The sequence below is a fragment of the Pongo abelii genome, chromosome 4 (genome assembly GCF_028885655.2).
Source record: "Pongo abelii isolate AG06213 chromosome 4, NHGRI_mPonAbe1-v2.0_pri, whole genome shotgun sequence".
NCBI lineage: Eukaryota > Metazoa > Chordata > Mammalia > Primates > Hominidae > Pongo > Pongo abelii.
Genome location: NC_071989.2, coordinates 189,361,516 through 189,380,519, shown reverse-complemented (window position 1 = coordinate 189,380,519; position 19,004 = coordinate 189,361,516). Strand labels below are relative to the sequence as shown.

Genomic DNA, 19,004 nt, shown 5'->3' with positions numbered 1-19,004 from the left:
TGGCGTGGGGTAAAAAAGAGCTGTCTTGGTCCTTACCCCATTGAAACTTACTGCCTATTGGAGGACGTGGACAGATGTAACTTAAACAAACAAATAAATAATTCCAAGTTGGGACAGGAAAGATGCCGTAAGCAGCCAGGAGGCTAGGATGGAGCCGTTTTGTAGGGGTGACGAGGCCGTGTCTAAGCTGAGTCCTGAGCATGAGAAGTCAGCCTGGGGGCACAGAACAATCTGGAGGCAATGGTGGCTGGAGGACGTGAACGTGAAGGGGATGAACCATGAGGGTGTGGAGAGAGGGACAGGGACCAGGAGTTTGGATTTTCTTGGGAGTGCAGGGGAATCCAGTGCACTGGCGAGACTGAAGCACAAGTGTGATCAGGCCTGTGCTTTTTAAAGTATCACTCACTGCAGGGAGCGAGGCCCAGAGGCAGGCCTGGAGGATGACAAGAGCGGGCCCAGGAAGCCACTTTGGGGTGTGTGCAGCTGTGCTGGCCCCAGTGAGAGAGCAGGGGCGGGCCCTAAGGTGCGTCCAGCCTGACGCTTCAGTGGTCTGGTCAACGGATGGGCTGGGAGAGGATCTGGGGAGAGGGAGCTATCGAGGGAGGAGCCTTTGGTGGGGCTGGAGGGGGTACATGTCTGCAGTTTAGCATCGGAAACGTAGACTGCGGGTTGTCTGTGGGGTTTCCCAAGTCCAGTGGGCAGCTGGATGCTTAAAACTGAAGTTGCAAACAGTAGTCGTGGCTGGAGCTAGAGACCTGGGAGGTGTCTGGACTCCAGAGAGACGACGGTGGCCAGCACTGTGTGCTGGGCAGAGGGGAGGTGGAGAGAGGTAGGTCACAGATGCTGCCCAGGGGAGAGCATGCGCGGCTCCCTGTCCTGTGTGCCCACTAGATCTGCAGCCTGCAGGTCATGAGAGGCCCCGCCCAGTGGCTCCGTGAAGTGAAGGAGCTGCACTCCATTGGTGGATGAGGGGAGACCTGCAGAGGGGACAGTGAACAGCTGTGGCCGTGAAGGGGGATAGGAAAAGTGGCAGTGGCTGGAAGACAGTGTGGAACCAAGGAATGACTTTGTTTTGTTTTTAAGATGGGAGATGGGCCAGGCATGGTGGCCTACACCTGTCATCCCAGCACTTTGGGAGGCCAAGGCAGGTGGATCACCTGAGGTCAGGAGTTCGAGACTAGCCTGACCAACATGGAGAAGCCCCGTCTACTAAAAATACAAAATTAGCTGGGCGTGATGGCGCATGCCTGTAATCCCAGCTACTCAGGAGGTTGAGGCAGGAGAATCGCTTGAACCCGGCAGGCAGAGGTTGCAGTGAGCCGAGATCATGCCATTGCACTCCAGCCTGGGCAATAAGAGCAAAACTCCATCTCAAAAAAAAAAAAAAAAAAAAAAACGATGGGAGATGATTGCATAGAGAAAGACTGGTGATCAGAAGAGAAATCTGTGGTGGGGGGACCCTGGGCACGATGGAGGGCCTGGTTTGGGGGCAGGAGGCATGTCAGTGGATTTCTGAGGCCCTGGCTGGCAGTGTGGGTTTGAGGCAGGCATGTCAGGATTTCTGGGGCCCTGGCTGGCAGTGTGGGTTTTGGGATGTGGGAAGATGGGGTGTTTCTTCTTTCTTTTTCTTTTTTTTTTTTTTTTTTTTCTGAGATGGAGTCTTGCTCTGTCCCAGGCTGGAGTGCAGTGGCGCGATCTCAGCTCACTGCAACCTCTGCCTCCTGGGTTCAAGCGATTCTCCTGCCTCAGCCTCCCGAGTAGCTGGGACTACAGGCGCCCCCCACCATGCCCGGCTAACTTTTGTATTTTTAGTAGAGATGGGGTTCACCATGTTGGCCAGGATGGTCCGCCCGCCTCAGCCTCCCAAAGTGCTGGGATTACAGGCATGAGCCACTGTGCCCAGCCAGTGGGGTGTTTCTGTCTCATGATTTTGCCTTGTTGATGCTGAGAGTGAGAGAGGAGGAGCACCCTGAACCATGTGCACCCAGGAAAATGAGGGGGAGGAGCTCATGTGGGGGGCCTTGTGCTGCCAGTGTTGTGCTGTTCGTGATGCATGCTGTCTCAGGGTTGGGATGCAGGACAAGAGGTGAGGGAGCATGCAGAGAGGTGGCTGCGGACCCCATGCACCAGGACAGGGCAGCACCGGGAGGGCACCGAGGGGTGGGGAGGAAGTAGTGAGGGCTTTGATGAGGCTGAAGGATGTGGAGCAAGAACAGGGGAAGCAGGGAGAGAGACGTAGAAGACAGGTGTTCCGGGATGGCGCGGTCTCTGGTGATGACCAGGTCCAGGATGCGCCCACAGAACTGAGTGATTCAAGAGGAGAAGAGGGGAGGACCGTACAGGGGGGATCTCAGAGGCCAGGGTGCTGGTGAGTCAGCCCTGTGGATGCTGAAGTCATGGAGAAGGGCAGGAGCTGAGGTGGGGGGGGATGGTGAGCCAGGAGCTACGGTCAGCAGAGAATGAGGGGAAGTGACGGGGGGGTGTAGCTGATGACAGCTTTAATGGGGAAGAGGGCGGTGCCGCCAAAGAGCGGGACCCTCAGAGGGACTGCTGTAGGGAGGGCAGGTGGCTGCGAGGAGTTCAGGCACATGGGGTGGAGGGCAGTAACCACCCAGGGGCAGTGGCGTGGCCAGAAAGCCAGGCTTCACATAAGGCAGGAAGGGACATTCGGAGTGAACAGTGAGGTCTACAGCAAAGTTTGCTGATCACACAGGGCACAGTGGAAAGTTGATAAAGGCAGAGGGGTCACTGGAATAAGTTATAGTATGTCATGAAAAAGGAGACATATCATGAAAAAGCTTGCGTGGATGGGCAAAAGGGTTGGCAAGTGCGATGGATGGTCCTGCTCAGCAGTGATGCAGGTGCTTCCTTTGGTGGCATGGCGCCTCCAGGAGGAAGCTCCTACAGACTCTTCTCTCCATCCACCCTTCACCCATCCACTTACCTTTCACCCGTCCACCCACTCTTCCACCCATCCATCCATTCATCCTTCCACCCACTCATCCATCTGTCCACCAGTTTACCCACCCATCCACCCGTACTTCCATCCATCCATGCATCCACCCATCCACCCATCCACCCATCCACCCATCCACCCATCCACCCATCCACCCATCCACCCATCCACCCATCCACCCATCCATCCATCCATCCATCCACCCATCCACCCATCCACCCATCCACCCATCCACCCATCCATCCATCCATTCATCCATCCACCCACCTACCCATCTGTCTGTCCACCCATCCGTCCATTTATTCATCTAGTGATTCATCATTCATCCATCCCGTCGTTTCCATCCATCATCCATCCGACCATTCTTTTTTTTTTTTTTTTTTAGACAGTTTCGCTCCTTCACCCAGGCTGGAGTGCAGTGGCGCGATCTCCGCTCACTGCAAGCTCCGCCTCCCGGGTTCACGCCATTCTCCTGCCTCAGCCTCCCGAGTAGCTGGGACTACAGGCGCCTGCCACGATGCCCGGCTAATGTTTTGGGTTTTTTTTTTTAGTAGAGATGGGGTTTCACCGTGTTAGCCGGGATGGTCTCGATCTCCTGACCTCGTGATCCTCCCGCCTCAGCCTCCCAAAGTGCTGGGATTACAGGCGTGAGCCACCGCGCCCGGCCCATCCAACCTTTCTTATATCCACCCCTTGAATCTCCTTTGCACATCTCTGTCTTGGGCTTAGGAAGATGAATAAAAGTGAGCCCCTGTTCAGATGTGATCATAAAACCACAATTCAGTCTGATTGTGTTCCAGCAGGAGCTCGAGGAGGAGGAGGCTGATGCTGCCTGAGTGATGAGGACATCTGAACTAGATCCTAAAGAGGGAGGCCCTCGGGAGGGAAAGAAGGAAGGAGGGATGTCCCAGGAAAAAGGACAAGTGTTCAGGACAGGAAAACAACAGGCACTTTGGGAGGATGGGAGGAGGAGGTCCAGGCCTCCTAGGAGAAGAAGCTGGAGAGAGGCAGCGGCTGGAGGGCAGAGGCCCAGCCCGCCTTGCTTTATCTTGGGAACAGAGGGGAGCCATCCGAGGAAGCTGGGCTGATAGCTGCCGCACGGTGAAGCTGGAAGGTGTCTGCTGGATGTGCACTCCTGAGAAGGGGGGCCACCAGCTCAACACTCCAGACTTCAGTGGGGGTGGGGGTGTTCTCTCTCCTGCAGTCATGGGGCTGGGCAGGTGGACACTGGCCTCGAGCCTGGTCTCCTGACCTCCCTCTAGGTCCACTGGGAAGGTAGAGTCTATTCATCTGGACAGGTCTAGCCCCACGCTCATCATCCCTCCTCTGTAGCTCTGAGGACAGACACCACCCACTCTGGTGCCCACATACATGCCCGGCTATCTTCCTGGCGTGGACTTACTTTCCACTACCTGGAAAAAAATCCCCCTCCTTCAAAGTCCAGCTCAGAGGGATTCCTTCTTAGCCCCTCACCACCCGAGGGGAGCCTCCTCTCTGCAGGGATCCCCCAGCCCCTGGCCCAGACTCCTCTCATGGCAGCCCCAGGGGTGCAAGCTACGGGCTGCCAGTGCCAGGCCCTGCTGCTGTGCCTGTGAAGGCTTGGCACCCCCCAAGGGGAAGGGGCTGCAGAGCCCACAACCCCCTTCCACCTCGGGGCCCCAGGGGAGGGCTGGCAAAGCAAAGATTCGGTGGTAGCCACAGCAGCGGACAGGCGAGGCGCTGCCTTCTGAGGGTGGCTGGAGGGCCTCAGTGTCCCAGTCTGTACAGTGGGTCTGGATGTGTGGTTTAAGGCCCTTCCTGCTCTGGACCCGTAGTGAAGTGGTGCCTGGAAGGGTTTGGCCAGGAGAGAGGGATAGAAGAAGGGAGAGGCCAGAGGTCATTGACCGGTGACTGTGTTGCCTGTGTGAGGCCGAAATGAGATCTTGGTGTGCAGCAGGTGCCGTCCTGGTGCCGCGTCCCACGGTGGCTTGGGGTCGAGGATTCCCTGGGCTCCACCCCACCCCCGTTAGCTTCAGGGCAGGACCCTGGGGCCACAGGGAGCTAGACTACTGCTGACTCCAACCCCAAGGGACCTGTCGGACTGGAGGGGCCTGGGGGCAGAAGAGTGGGCTGTGCCCCCAGGAGGACAGGGACCTGGGGGAGGGACAGGACGCAGCCCTGGGCCTCTGGCCATGCAGCCCTCCTTTCCTGTTGTCTCAGGATGGCCCCGGCAGGATGCATCTGCCAGAGTTCCAGACCCAGACCTCCCCTGGGGCCTGCTCCCACCCACACCGGGATCCCACCACATACACACTCATGTGTGTACACACGCCAGCATGTCAGAGATACACAAACATGCATGCATGCTTGCACATACACAGGAAGCCACACACCACTGAGACATAGGCACACACAGACTCACACACCCAGGCCTACAGTTACAGATGCACATGGAGGCACACGCGTGCACACACGCACACACACACACACACACACAGCACCACACAGGGAGGAGGGTGTGGGGGCAGCAGGGCTGAGTCCTGCAGGACAGAAGGCCCAGCCCGGCCAGCCTACAGTCTCTGGCTGAGGGTGGGTTTCAGCCAGATGAGGCGGGTTTATTTGTGTGTCTGAGGAAGAGCCCTGTGAGAAGGCCTGGGGGTGTATAGGGAGGCCTGGGCAGGGACAGCCCAGAGGAGGCTGGGGCAGCCGGCAGGGTCTGTGAGGGTGCGAGAAGCTGAGGAGTCAAAGGAGACAAAGGTGACACCACGTGGCCTGGGAGGGGGCGAGGCCCCTGGCAGAGAGCAGGCAGGAGGGCTGAGGCCTGCGTGGTGCGGAGAGGACCTGGGATGTGCAGGGCCCCTGGGAAGCAGCGGGTGTAGGTCTGCAGTTCAGGAGGGGGGGCCTCGGGCAGCAGCACTGCAGGGGCCGTGATGTGGAGGTGACACACTCCAGCGCCCCTCCCCCGCTCCTTCATACCAGCCGCTCAGCTCACCAGGGTCAGAGGTTGGGGTTCGGTCCAGGGGCGGTGTGTAGCTGAGGATGGCGGCTGTGGGGCAAGGCAGGGTGAGCCTGTGGGAGAGGTTCGTGGCTGTCTTGGGGCCTGGGGGCTGATGCTGCTCACGGTGCACATGGTGAGGCCAGGCCACGCGGTGCTGGCTGAGAACCTGAGCTGCTCCGGCCCTGCAGGGGGTCTGCTCTTGCGATGCAGAATGCCCAGCCATGCCCCATCGACGTCGTGCCAGCTCACAGCCCAGCACCATGCTGACCCTGTCTCCCACCTCAGGCCTGGCGAGTGGCTACTCCATGACCCCCCCAACCTTGAACATCACGGAGGAGTCACACGTCATCGACACCGGTGACAGCCTGTCCATCTCCTGCAGGTACTGGGTCCCTCTCCCACTGGCAAGGAGGCTGCACAAGCCCAAGGCAGGAAGTGGTGGCTGAGGGCCCAGATGGCAGCCCCCTCCCAGGGCAGAGTCAGGGCAGAGTGGCCTCGGGGCCGTGTGGCGTCCCAGGCTGTGGGTGACTTCGGTCCTCCCCAGCCTCAACCACACACCCCCATCAGCATTTCTTTTTTTTTTTTTTTGAGATGGAGTCTCGCTCTGTCACCCAGGCTGGAGTACGGTGGCGTGATCTCGGCTCACTGCAAGCTCCGCCTCCCGGGTTCACGCCATTCTCCTGCCTCAGCCTCCCGAGTAGCTGGGACTACCGGCGCCCGCCACCACGCCCGGCTAATTTTTTTGGTATTTTTAGTAGAGACAGGGTTTCACCATGTTAGCCAGGATGGTCTTGATCTCTTGACCTTGTGACCCACCCACCTTGGCCTCTCAAAGTGCTGGAATTACAGGCGTGAGCCACCGCGCCCGGCCTTCTTTTTTTTTTTTTTTTTTTGAGATGGAGTCTTGCTCTGTTGCCCAGGCTGGAGTGCAGTGGCATGATCTCCGCTCACTGCAACCTCCGCCTCCCGGGTTCACGCCATTCTCCTGCCTCAGCCTCCCGAGTAGCTGGGACTACAGGTGCCCGCCACCACGCCCGGCTAATTTTTTTGGTATTTTTAGTAGAGATGGGGTTTCATCGTGTTAGCCAGGATGGTCTCGATCTCCTGACTTCGTGATCCGCCTGCCTTGGCCTCCCAAAGTGCTGGGATTACAGGCGTGAGCCACGGCGCCCGGCCCCCGCCATCAGTATTTCGTATGAGGGCCTCATCACCCTGCATCCCACTCCTGACACCTAACACTGACCCCAGGCCACCTCCCAGGTCATCTGCACCCACTCCCAGCCACCCTGGGAGCCACCCACTGGGGCCCCAGAGATGGCACCTCCCCACCTTCCCAGCTGTGATCCAAGGCCTGTGCTTGTCCGCAGGCCAGCCCTGGGAGCCCGGTAGAGGCCCGGGGGTCAAGGAGTGCCCTGCCCTGGGCAGGGTCTGTAGTGTGCACCCAAACCCTGGGCAGTTCCATGCTCCGGGTAAGACAAACCTGGTGAGGCTCGGCCTGAGGGAGGCTCCTCAGGGACAGTCCCCATGGGCTGCCCTGGGGCCCACCTGGCCACTCCTGTCCTCCGCTGGGGCCCACCTGACCACTCCTGTCCTCTGCTAGGGGACAGCACCCCCTCGAGTGGGCCTGGCCAGGAGCTCAGGAGGCACCAGCCACTGGGGACAAGGACAGCGAGGACACGGGGGTGGTGCGAGACTGCGAGGGCACAGACGCCAGGCCCTACTGCAAGGTGTTGCTGCTGCGCGAGGTGCACGCCAACGACACAGGCAGCTACGTCTGCTACTACAAGTACATCAAGGCCCGCATCGAGGGCACCACGGCTGCCAGCTCCTACGTGTTCGTGAGAGGTGAGACTTGGAGGCAGGCCAGGCTGGGGCAGGGTCCCGGGCAGCTGGGGCCCACACCGCCCCCAGCCTGTGGACCCTGGGCTGGCAGGAGCAGAGAACCGGGCCCTACCTGCTCCAGCGGGTGGCTGGTTCAGGACCAGCACCGCCCAGCCCCGTGGAGCCCTCCCCCAGCCTGGCCGCCACGTCCCTTCCCCAACACCTCGCTCCCTCTCTATAGACTTTGAGCAGCCATTCATCAACAAGCCTGACACGCTCTTGGTCAACAGGAAGGACGCCATGTGGGTGCCCTGTCTGGTGTCCATCCCCGGCCTCAATGTCACGCTGCGCTCGGTACGGCCCCACCCCAACCCCAGCATCCGACCCTCCCATCCCACCCCTGGGAAGTGCGGCCGCCCGTCTGGCCAGGAGCAAGGGGGCAGCTGGGCAATGATGGTGGCCTTGTCCCTCCAGCAAAGCTCGGTGCTGTGGCCAGACGGGCAGGAGGTGGTGTGGGACGACCGGCGGGGCATGCTGGTGTCCACACCGCTGCTGCGCGACGCCCTGTACCTGCAGTGCGAGACCACCTGGGGGGACCGGGACTTCCTTTCCAACCCCTTCCTGGTACACATCACAGGTAACAGGGCTGTGCCCCATTCACAGTAACGGGGCTGTCACTGCCTCGCTGGCCTCAGTGGGTGTCGTCCTGTGAGGGCGTGGGAGTCACTGTGTGCGTGTCAACAGGCAACGAGCTCTATGACATCCAGCTGTTGCCCAGGAAGTCGCTGGAGCTGCTGGTAGGGGAGAAGCTGGTCCTGAACTGCACCGTGTGGGCTGAGTTCAACTCGGGTGTCACCTTTGACTGGGACTACCCGGGGAAGCAGGTGAGGTCAGCAGCCCTGCCAGGCTGTCCTGTCCCCAGGAGTCCCTGTGACTGTCCAGCACACACTGGGCCTCCGTGTGGAGGATGTGCGGACCCAGGCCTGCCCCAGGGGCCCCAGTCTGATTGGCAAGTGTTCCACCCAAAGAAAACTCAGGGCCTGGGTCCAAGGCTTCTGCAGCCACCACTGGCTGGGCTGGGAGGTGTGCCTTTGGTGGGGTAGCTGTGCAGGAGCCCGCCTGCTGACGCGGGGCTTCCCTGGGTGTGGGCAGGCAGAGCGGGGTAAGTGGGTGCCCGAGCGACGCTCCCAGCAGACCCACACAGAACTCTCCAGCATCCTGACCATCCACAACGTCAGCCAGCACGACCTGGGCTCGTATGTGTGCGAGGCCAACAACGGCATCCAGCGATTTCGGGAGAGCACCGAGGTCATTGTGCATGGTATGGCCTGGGGTGGGTCAGGTGCCATCAAGCCTGGGAAACAAGGGTCCTTGTGCCCTGTGGGCCTGGGCCCAGAGCTCACGGTGCACTTGAGCACTCAGGAGTCCAGTCAGAAGGAAGGGAGGGCCATGAGCAGAGGAGCTGCCCAGCTCCTGCACCGGGTGGCATGGCCAGCCCCAGTCTGCGGGTGTCCGGCTGCCGGGGTTGCAGGGGCCGTGGGGGCAGTCCCTGGTCAGTCCACCACGGGTCAGTTCTGGATTTACAGTGACTTCTCCTGTCTGGCAGAAAAGCCCTTCATCAACGTCGAGTGGCTCAAAGGACCCATCCTGGAGGCCACGGCAGGAGACGAGCTGGTGAAGCTGCCCGTGAAGCTGGCAGCGTACCCCCCGCCCGAGTTCCAGTGGTAACAGTCCTGGCTCCCCCCGACCCCGCCGCTACCCCTCCAAGCCCAGGGGCAAAACAGACCATGGGGGAAGACGGGCAGCGTCCTCCCCGTCAGGACCCGCCCACGGAGACCAGGCATGGGGGGGCCTCTCTCAGGAGACCCCCCCAAGGGAACCCGCCCATAATGCGATATTTCAGATGGAAGGTCTGTCTGTTCCTGCCACACTGTGAAAGGTTTCAATACCAGCCTTCTGTCACATGTGGGTGTGGTGGGTACAGCGAGGGGCTTGTCCTAACTGCCTCCTGACCGCTGGACCCCTCTCTGCCCTGCAGAGTCTCCAGGGCCTGCCCTGCAGCAATGGCTTAGCGTTCCCTATGCCTCCTTTTGCGAGGCTGCCTCTCCCAGGACCCTTCTGTCCAAAAATTTGGAGATGCCACAGGGAATTGACAGATTGCCTGGGCTGGGCCCGTGCTGCACGGCAGCGAGCGAGAGAGCTTCCAGGAGGCCGACAGGCTGCTGGATCCCTGATCTGCAAGCTGAGTGAGGATACCCTGCAGTGTGCTGAGGCCCAGGGAAGGGAAGCCTCAGGGGTGGCTCTGCCTCCGCTGGCTACTCCCTGCAGGCTCTGGGGGGTCATGGCACCCCTCACAAACACATCCTCAGGCCGTCTGAGTCATGCACATGGCTCACCCACAGTCAGTCACACTTTGAGGCCCCGTTGCATAGACGAGGAAGCAGAAGTCAGGAAAGCGTATTCCTAACTGATCGCCAAGTCCCCAGGAGGGGTGTCTGCACTGAGCTGGCCCAGGAGCCTCCTCTTCAGCCTGGGCACCTCCCTCCTGGCAGGGTAACTTTTCCTGGAGCTGGGCAAGCAGAGTTCCAGGGTTTCCTCAGCCAGGGCCCCTTGCACTGGATGGGGGCTCATCTCTCCTGGGATGGAAGGCCCAGGGTGTCCTGGCCCTGAGCCCAGTGTGACCCTCCCACTGAGGACGCAGACTTCGGTGTCCATCCAAGGCACCTGGTCAGTGCCAAGGCCCTTGGGGCAGAGTCCTGAGGGCGCTGCCAGATCCTGGAGCCTCACTCACAGGTACAGCTCGTGGACACCCCTGGGCCCTGTCCCCTGCCCTCCAAGGCCACCATTACTGAGCCTGCTCTGGGCAGGTGGCAGCTCTATTGCGTCCAGGGCCTACCCAATCCTCAGGCAGCTGCCTCTCAGAACAGCTTTCCACTGGATCACTCCTGCCACATCTGGCCCTCTTCCTATGGCAGCCACCCACCCTTCCTGCGGTACCCACCCTTCGTATGGCACCATTACAGGATGGGCGAGCACTGACTGGGTGGACGGTCTAGCAAACACACAGATGGGCTGGTCCTTGGCTTCCGAAGCACCCGCGGTGTGTCCAGCACGCTGCTGTCACTGTCCGGGTTAAGCCTCACGACAGCTGCAAGGTGCATGTCATCTCCTCCACTGAGGCAATGAAGGGGTCTCAGATCCGGCAAGTGGCCGACTCAGGACCAGAGCCATGCAGACAGCGCCACCTCGGTTCCGCCCCTGCCCTGTCCTGCCTCACTCTGCGACCCCAGGCCAGGCACTCCCCCCGGGTCCCTGCTGTGATGTCCAAGTTGAGAATGGGCCTCTGCCTCCCCTTCTCTGTTGGTCTCTGCCCGAGGGCTCTGCCTCTCCCGGGCCACACCATGGTGTGTCTCTGGCCTGCCACACCCAGCACCAGGGGCAGGCACCTGTCCGAAGGAGGAGCATCTCCATACAGAGTCCAGGCCAGAGACAGGTGGCTGCAGGGGCCCCAGCACACCCTCGGGAGCTGAGGCGTCTGCTTCCTCACGTGTGCAGCACACATGTAGGGAGCTGGGCACAACTCTGCAGGAGGCAGCACTGCCCTCGTGGGGCTCCCAGCCCACGGGGACGATGGGCAGTCAACAGCATAGGACAGTCAGGAAGGCTGCACACCCCCACCCAAATGAAGGAGGCAGGGAGCCCTGCAGATTCCTGGCTACAGAAATGAGTGTCCCAGCGAGGCAGGCAGTGAGAGCCAGGCCTTGGGGCGGGGTGTGGGCAGCAAGAAGCCCACGTGTCTGGAGGGGACACACACATGTCAAGGAGCTAGATTGTGCTTGCGGGGACTGCACCTCCACTCCTTCAGATGTCTGTAAGAAAGAGGACGGGGTCTCCAGGCCATGCCCAGCTGGGTGGAGGAGCCAGATGTGTGGGACCCTCCTGGGCTGGGCTGGGCAAGCCTGGCTGAAGAAGGCTGTCTGCAGCCAAAGGCGGGGAGAGAGAAGGCGGCTGCCCCAGCAGTGACGTGGTCATCTCGCTACTTGTGGAGAGATTACAGAGGCTTTGGGGCAAGGCAGGAGGTGCTACGGCAGACCTCAGTGACCAATGCCTGAGCCGGCCGCCTGACACGGTTGTCACACCTGGCAGATACGGCCTGGAGACCATCTCCAGGGACTTAGACCATCCCCTTGCAGACCAGTGTTCCCCGCCCTACCCTGCACTCCTGCCAGCTCCTCCCTCCTCCCAACTGTATTCAGGGTGGGGGTGCCAGCATGAGGTTGGGGCTGAGGTGGGATCTGTATGGGCCCTGACCTCCCTTCCCTGGCCAGGTACAAGGATGGAAAGGCGCTGTCCGGGCGCCACAGTCCACATGCCCTGGTGCTCAAGGAGGTGACAGAGGCCAGCACGGGCACCTACACCCTCGCCTTGTGGAACTCCGCTGCTGGCCTGAGGCGCAACATCAGCCTGGAGCTGGTGGTGAATGGTAGGCCAGGGACGGGAGAGCGCACGGGTGGGCAGCCTGGCATTGGAGGCCAGCTGACCGGCCATCTGCTGTGCCCACAGTGCCCCCCCAGATACACGAGAAGGAGGCCTCCTCCCCCAGCATCTACTCGCGTCACAGCCGCCAGGCCCTCACCTGCACGGCCTACGGGGTGCCCCTGCCTCTCAGCATCCAGTGGCACTGGCGGCCCTGGACACCCTGCAAGATGTTTGCCCAGCGTAGTCTGTGAGTACAGCTGCAGCCTCAGGTCCCCTGCACAGCCACAGCCCCCAGCCTCAGCCATGAGGAACCTCCTTTACAGCACCCCTCACTGCCCAGGCCTTCCCTGTAACCCTTCCCAGGGCCCTGCTCTGAACTTGAACCTTACCTTCAGCTATAGCCAATCCCTGGCCTCACCTCGCCTGAGTGAGGCTCAGAGCTTCCCTTGCACCCATCCTCCACCAGCTGGCCAAGCTGGACACAGGATGGGTCTGGCCCCCACCCACCTCCCTCAAGAGTGAAGACCTCTGGACACGTAATTGCATCATCTGGAGGGAGAAGGAAGCATGTGTCTCTGGGCACCCAGCAGGACACCTCCAGCGGGGCGGGGACCTGGGAGGGTGTTAACTGAGCCCCTGGGATGGTTGCAGTGAGCCCCACGGCACACCATGTGTGCTCATGGGCCTCAGCTCATCTGTGCAGCACTCACACGCCCTCATAGACAGGGAAACGGTCAGAGAAGGGAGGCGGCTTTCCCAGGGGCACAGCTGTAAGCAACAGGACCCACCCATCTGCTGAGCCATGCTCCCCTCCACTGAGCGGGATGCCAGCAGGACAGATGGGCTGCGCAGGATATTTAGACAAGCAGGGGGTGAGAGGAGGACGCCCCGGTGGGCAGGGCTTGAAGGCACTAGGGAGCCAGCGAAGGGTATTGAGAAGTGGAGACATGGCTCAGGTTTGCCTTTTAGGAAGAGATTCCTAGTGTCAAACTGGGGCGGGCTGGGAGCTGGGAACCTACATGGGAGATGAGGGTAGCCCCACTGGCTGTGGCTCTGGTGTGGTCAGTGGGGGAGGCTCAGTAGGGGTGGCCTAAGCCGGCCCCAAATGTCCAAGGTTCATAGGTATTCTTCTAGATCATGTGGCCTGCAGCTCACTGCCAGCACCTCCAAATGTCCTTCCTTCTGGGTGTGCCACCTTTATGCTCTGTGCCAAGTGATGGAGCCCTTCGGGGGGGTCCCTGCTCGGCTCCTCCACAGGGGCAGATATGAGCCTCCCTTTGGGCCCTGAGACCACCCCCCCAGTCCTGGCAGGAGGCCAAGGTTGCTGGGGATGCACACCCAGCCCAGAGGGTGGCCGCAGCTCCTGAGAGGGAGAGGCTGGACAGAGATGCCTCCTGGGGCAGCATGGGACTGTGCTGCGCCTGCAGCCATGCGGGCAGATCCCAGGTGGCCTCTGCAGGAAGGGGCACAGAGAAGCGGGACAGAGTGCCCATGTGCCTGAGGGACAGTGGGCACAGGAAGGTGGTGTTGGCAGCCTGTGTAGGGCGGGTTGCCGGGTCCTGAGCCTGAAGGGTGGGAGACAGAGCTCCAGAAACAGGCCGAGCTTGGTGGCTCACGCCTGTAATCCCAGCGCTTTGGGAGGCCAAGGCAGACGAATCACCTGAGGTCAGGAGTTCGAGACCAGCTGACCAACATGGAGAAACCCCGACTCTAGTGAAAATACAAAAAAAAATAGCCGGGCGTGGTGGCACATGCCTATAATCCCAGCTACTTGGGAGGCTGAGGCAGGAGAATCGCTTGAACCCAGGAGGCGGAGGTTTCGGTGAGCCGAGATCGTGCTATTGCAGTTCAGCCTGGGCAACGAGAGTGAAACTCCATCTAAAAAAAAAAAAAAGAAACAAAGTCCCTTTCCCATCTCCCTCACCCAGGCCCCAGCGCCAGCCTCGCCCACCACCCCATATGAGAAGGTGACTGGGTATGATAAGGGCTTGAGCCCGTCCCCCAAGTGGGCCGTTCCTACCTGTATCCCTGACCTGCCCTTGCCTCTCCTGGTCCTGGCAGCCGGCGGCGGCAGCAGCGAGACCTCATGCCACAGTGCCGCGACTGGAGGGTGGTGACCACGCAGGATGCCGTGAACCCCATCGAGAGCCTGGACACCTGGACCGAGTTTGTGGAGGGAAAGAATAAGGTACAGGCCAGCCGCGCTGCTGAGTGCCCAGGGAGAAGGAGAAGGGAGGAGAGAGAGGCCACTACTGCCATGTGGTTTCCACCTGGCTTCCAGAGTGCTGGGCAGAGGAGCCGAGAGCGGGTGACCTTCCTGCAGTCTGTAGGCCTCGGCCACCCTGCCTGCAGAAAGGGCAGAGGGCCAACCTCCGGCTTTGTGATGGAGGGCGGACCTCTGGCGGCTTCCCAGACAAGAAAGCTGAGATGCAAGGCCACCTGGCCAGGCCATGAGCCCCTGAGGCCCACAGGCCCCAGGACCAGGAGGGGACAGGGCTGGAGACTGACCAGGTCTGCACAGAGGGCTGCTGAGCCGCTGGCGCAGCCTGGGGGCAACGCCGAGAAGGGGGTACTGAACAAAGGCACCTACTTCCTCCAGTCACTTCCTGTTTTCCTACACACCTCCAGAGCCTCTTCCTGTTCCAGTCCTGGACAGGAAGTGCCCAGCTGGGGATGGGGTGGGGGCGGGGGTCTTTGGAGGGTAGGCAGGGCCTGTGGCCCTCTCTCCTCCCATGTCTCAGGCTTCCTAATCCCTGAGGCCTCAGTCCTTCTGGGAGCCATCCCCACCCCTCTCAACAACCCTGGACCTAGGGATTGCTGCTGAGGACAGTCCTGGGCTGAGGAGGCCATCTCACGAGGATCTCAGCAAGCAGCAACTGGATTGGGCCTGACCCCATCCAGAAGTGACTGGCCTTTGCTGTGACCCAGCCTGAATTCTCACTCTGGCTTGCACTGACCCTGGGCCCCCTCAACACAGCCACGGCCAGAGGTCTCTCTGGTCCTGCCAAAGGCTGCCCTCTGACGTCACTGCAGCCTAGGCCAGCAGTCCATACACTGTCCCTTGACTTTTCTGGGCAGCTGCCTCTCTCTGCTGCCCAGGGGCCTTCTCTCCTCTGCCTCACCATCCCTGGTCCTGTGAGTTTTGGTCTTCTCCAGCCCAAAGCCTCAGTTTCCCCCATGACGGGTGGGCACAGCGACCTCCTTGCAGAAAGAGAGGGCCCAGGTTGGGAGAACTTGGGCAGGAAATGGATCCTTGTGCCTGTGCTCTCCCAGACTGTGAGCAAGCTGGTGATCCAGAATGCCAACGTGTCCGCCATGTACAAGTGTGTGGTCTCCAACAAGGTGGGCCAGGATGAGCGGCTCATCTACTTCTATGTGACCAGTGAGTAACCAGACCAGGGTGGGCAGGCCTGGGTACAGGGTCAGGAGGGGGCAGGTTTGGGCTCATTGAGTTTCTGGGGTCCGTGGGACACCCAGGAGAGAGATCCAAGGCCTACCAGTTGTAGACAGGAAAAATAGATTTGAGGGTCACCAGCACAGGGCCTGGGCGCTGGCGCACTGGGATGGAATGGCATCCTCTGTCCCCAACCCTGGGGCTCCTCCCTCAAGGATGTCCTTGGCTCACTGCAGCTCCTCCTAGCTATACCCACTCCCACCCTCCCCTTCCCAAGCCCTGAGACCCTGTGACTCGTGTGAATTTTGCTCTGGGGAGAAGGTCTGTGGTTTACTCAGATTTTCAAATGTGCTAGTGACCTCAGGAGAGCTGAGCCCAGGAGCAGACGTCACTGGGTCCCAGAATGTGGATCAGGGCACCAGCAGAGAGATGTAGATCAGGGCACCAGCAGAGAGATGGAGCCCAAAAGAACACCTGGGGGCTGGGGGGCTACAGGAGCCTGACCAGAAGTGACCAGAGAGAAGAGGAAGTGGGTGCACGGCACTGGGAAAAGCCAGGGAACACATTGTTTCAGGCTGAGCATGGGGTGGGGCGTGGCAAGCTTCAAGAGAGAATGAGGACTCAAGTCCCACTGAGTGGTGACAAGGAACTCCCGATGACCTGGGCTTTTGGTGGGGGGAGGGGGGTGGGGGGCAAGCAGTCCAGCTGGGGCTCCTCCAGGAGAGAGAGAGAGGGAGGGAGACAGGAGGAGACCCCGGGGCGGCAGGTGGATGGGGGAGCAAACTCCCAGGGCAGTGCCACAGGGCTTCTTCCTCCCTCCACAGCCATCCCCGACGGCTTCAGCATCGAATCCAAGCCATCCGAGGAACTACTAGAGGGCCAGCCCGTGCTCCTGAGCTGCCAAGCCGACAGCTACAAGTATGAGCATCTGCGCTGGTACCGCCTCAACCTGTCCACGCTGCACGATGCGCACGGGAACCCGCTGCTGCTAGACTGCAAGAACGTACATCTGTTCGCCACCCCTCTGGCCGCCAGCCTGGAGGAGGTGGCGCCTGGGGCGCGCCACGCCACGCTCAGCCTGAGTATCCCCCGCGTCGCGCCCGAGCACGAGGGCCACTATGTGTGCGAAGTGCAAGACCGGCGCAGCCATGACAAGCACTGCCACAAGAAGTACCTGTCGGTGCAGGGTGAGGCTGGCCGCGGGGAGGGCGGGGACGCGCTTTCTTCCAGCAGTAGCTGCCTCTGCCTTTGCCCCGGCGTGGCTCGCCCCTGGGAGGTCTGTTCACAGCCCTGGCCTGCAGGAGCGCGCCCTCCTGACTATCCGCCTCCCGCTGCGGAGGCGCGCCGCGCTCCTGCCCGCCGCACAACCCCTAAGTCCAGCTTCCAGGGATCCTTTTCTACCTCTGTTCCCAGCCCAAAGAGGGTCCTCCTGCTAAGTGCAGCTCCACTTAGCTCCCTCTCGACCTCTGCTTCCAGCCCTGGAAGCCCCTCGGCTCACGCAGAACTTGACCGATCTCCTGGTGAACGTGAGCGACTCACTGGAGATGCAGTGCTTGGTGGCCGGAGCGCACGCGCCCAGCATCGTGTGGTACAAAGACGAGAGGCTGCTGGAGGAAAAGTCTGGTAGGGAGGGTGGCCCGGGCGAAGGGCAGGTCCGGAGGCCCGCGAGGCCAACGATCCCAAACCCAGGTGGACCTGCACCTCCACCCCATCCCCTGCAGGAGTCGACTTGGCGGACTCCAACCAGAAGCTGAGCATCCAGCGCGTGCGCGAGGAGGATGCGGGACGCTATCTGTGCAGCGTGTGCAACGCCAAGGGCTGCGTCAACTCCTCCGCCAGCGTGGCCGTGGAAGGTCTGGCCTCAGCCTGCACCCCTTAACTCCCTTCCCGTCCCCAGTCAACGCTTTCTTGTGGCCACCTCGGGCAAGTCGTGCCCACCAGAAGGGGCGCTGCCTGCAGGTGCACGCTCTTCCACGCACACACACACACGCCGGCCCCTTTCTGCCCACGCAGGCTCCGAGGATAAAGGCAGCATGGAGATCGTGATCCTTGTCGGTACCGGCGTCATCGCTGTCTTCTTCTGGGTCCTCCTCCTCCTCATCTTCTGTAACATGAGGAGGGTGAGTGTCCCCGCTCCTGATGGAGTCTCTCTCAGGCCTTCCCCACCCTGGCCGCCCTTAAGATAAAGAATAAGGTGCCCGCCCTAGTTCACCTGGCAGCCTTGTTTCCTGGGAAGCCTCCCAGCCCTTCACGCTGGGCTCCAACCCCGCAGAGATTGTCTGTCTTTTTTTCTGTCCCCTCCTTGACTGAGAGCCCCGCAGGAAGTCCCATCTGTCCTGGGCAAAGCTCTGCCCAAGCCACAGTGGTCTGGCCAAATCAGTGAGCTGCCCCACTCCTCCCTGTCCCGTCCCCGCAGCCGGCCCACGCAGACATCAAGACGGGCTACCTGTCCATCATCATGGACCCCGGGGAGGTGCCTCTGGAGGAGCAATGCGAATACCTGTCCTACGACGCCAGCCAGTGGGAATTCCCCCGAGAGCGGCTGCACCTGGGTGAGGCCAGCACCAGCCTGCCCAACCCACACCTCCTGCCCGACCCACCTGCTGCAGGCTGGAGTGCCCAAATCTCTCCGTTTTCAAAACTTGCACCAGGAAGGTCCGCCTGGCCTGACCTGTCCCTCTGGGCGTGGGTACCTAGAACCTTAGCCAGGGTTCCCAGTTCCCAGGCTCCCTGAGGTCACCTGCTGCCACCCTGAGCGGGGCGTATCTGTCACACCTACCCGGGAGGATGCGCGGCTTCCTGTCCGCCTCTCCCTCTCTTCCCGCCGTGGCTCCCAGGCTCTTCCTGTTTGGCAGAGAGGCTCCCCACGCTCCTCCTGCTGCCAGGCCTGTCCTCCTGGACCTCTGCACGGGGCTCCCCTGCTGCCCACCTGTCTCCACCCTCACCCCATACAGCTCACCTGCAACTGGCTCCCTGCCCCGACAGGGAGAGTGCTCGGCTACGGCGCCTTCGGGAAGGTGGTGGAAGCCTCCGCTTTCGGCATCAACAAGGGCAGCAGCTGTGACACCGTGGCCGTGAAAATGCTGAAAGGTGTGGGGTCAGCGGGCGGAAGGGGCAGCCTAGCTGGTGAGGAGCAGCAGCTCTGGGTGGGCCGGTGGGACGGCAACTCAGGAAGGGAAACTGAGGCTGGAAGCCAGTCTCATCCAAGATTCTACAGGGAGGATGCGGGAGTCAGAGCCAAGGTACCACCTGAACCCCCTGCCTCAGTGGGGCCAGCAGGATGTCCTGGGGACCCTTGGTACCCCTCCCCCTCCCAAAAGCGCTGGCTGTGCCTTAGCTAAGCGGCCAGTGGCGGGGAAGGGGGACGTGCCGGGATT

The 19,004-nt window shown here is 61.1% G+C and overlaps 1 protein-coding gene across 4 annotated transcripts in view; it reads left to right on the top strand.

Annotated features, from left to right (window-relative positions):
* FLT4 (fms related receptor tyrosine kinase 4) overlaps nucleotides 1-19,004 on the top strand; it is a 46,320-nt gene that overhangs the window by 10,575 nt on the left and 16,741 nt on the right. For 3 of the 4 annotated variants that reach the window (XM_024247110.3, XM_054556677.2, XM_054556676.2), the window contains exons 2-18: nucleotides 6,219-6,315; nucleotides 7,534-7,778; nucleotides 7,996-8,108; nucleotides 8,229-8,391; nucleotides 8,499-8,638; nucleotides 8,907-9,075; nucleotides 9,361-9,478; nucleotides 12,083-12,237; nucleotides 12,318-12,480; nucleotides 14,295-14,421; nucleotides 15,507-15,615; nucleotides 16,452-16,814; nucleotides 17,104-17,250; nucleotides 17,349-17,480; nucleotides 17,641-17,747; nucleotides 18,044-18,179; nucleotides 18,613-18,717. In XM_024247110.3, the coding sequence (XP_024102878.3) occupies nucleotides 6,219-6,315; nucleotides 7,534-7,778; nucleotides 7,996-8,108; nucleotides 8,229-8,391; nucleotides 8,499-8,638; nucleotides 8,907-9,075; nucleotides 9,361-9,478; nucleotides 12,083-12,237; nucleotides 12,318-12,480; nucleotides 14,295-14,421; nucleotides 15,507-15,615; nucleotides 16,452-16,814; nucleotides 17,104-17,250; nucleotides 17,349-17,480; nucleotides 17,641-17,747; nucleotides 18,044-18,179; nucleotides 18,613-18,717 (2,589 nt within the window). Of the gene's footprint in view, nucleotides 1-5,546; nucleotides 5,693-6,218; nucleotides 6,316-7,533; nucleotides 7,779-7,995; nucleotides 8,109-8,228; nucleotides 8,392-8,498; nucleotides 8,639-8,906; nucleotides 9,076-9,360; nucleotides 9,479-12,082; nucleotides 12,238-12,317; nucleotides 12,481-14,294; nucleotides 14,422-15,506; nucleotides 15,616-16,451; nucleotides 16,815-17,103; nucleotides 17,251-17,348; nucleotides 17,481-17,640; nucleotides 17,748-18,043; nucleotides 18,180-18,612; nucleotides 18,718-19,004 lie in introns of those variants that run through there. The other variant, XM_054556675.2, reaches the window with a different exon arrangement.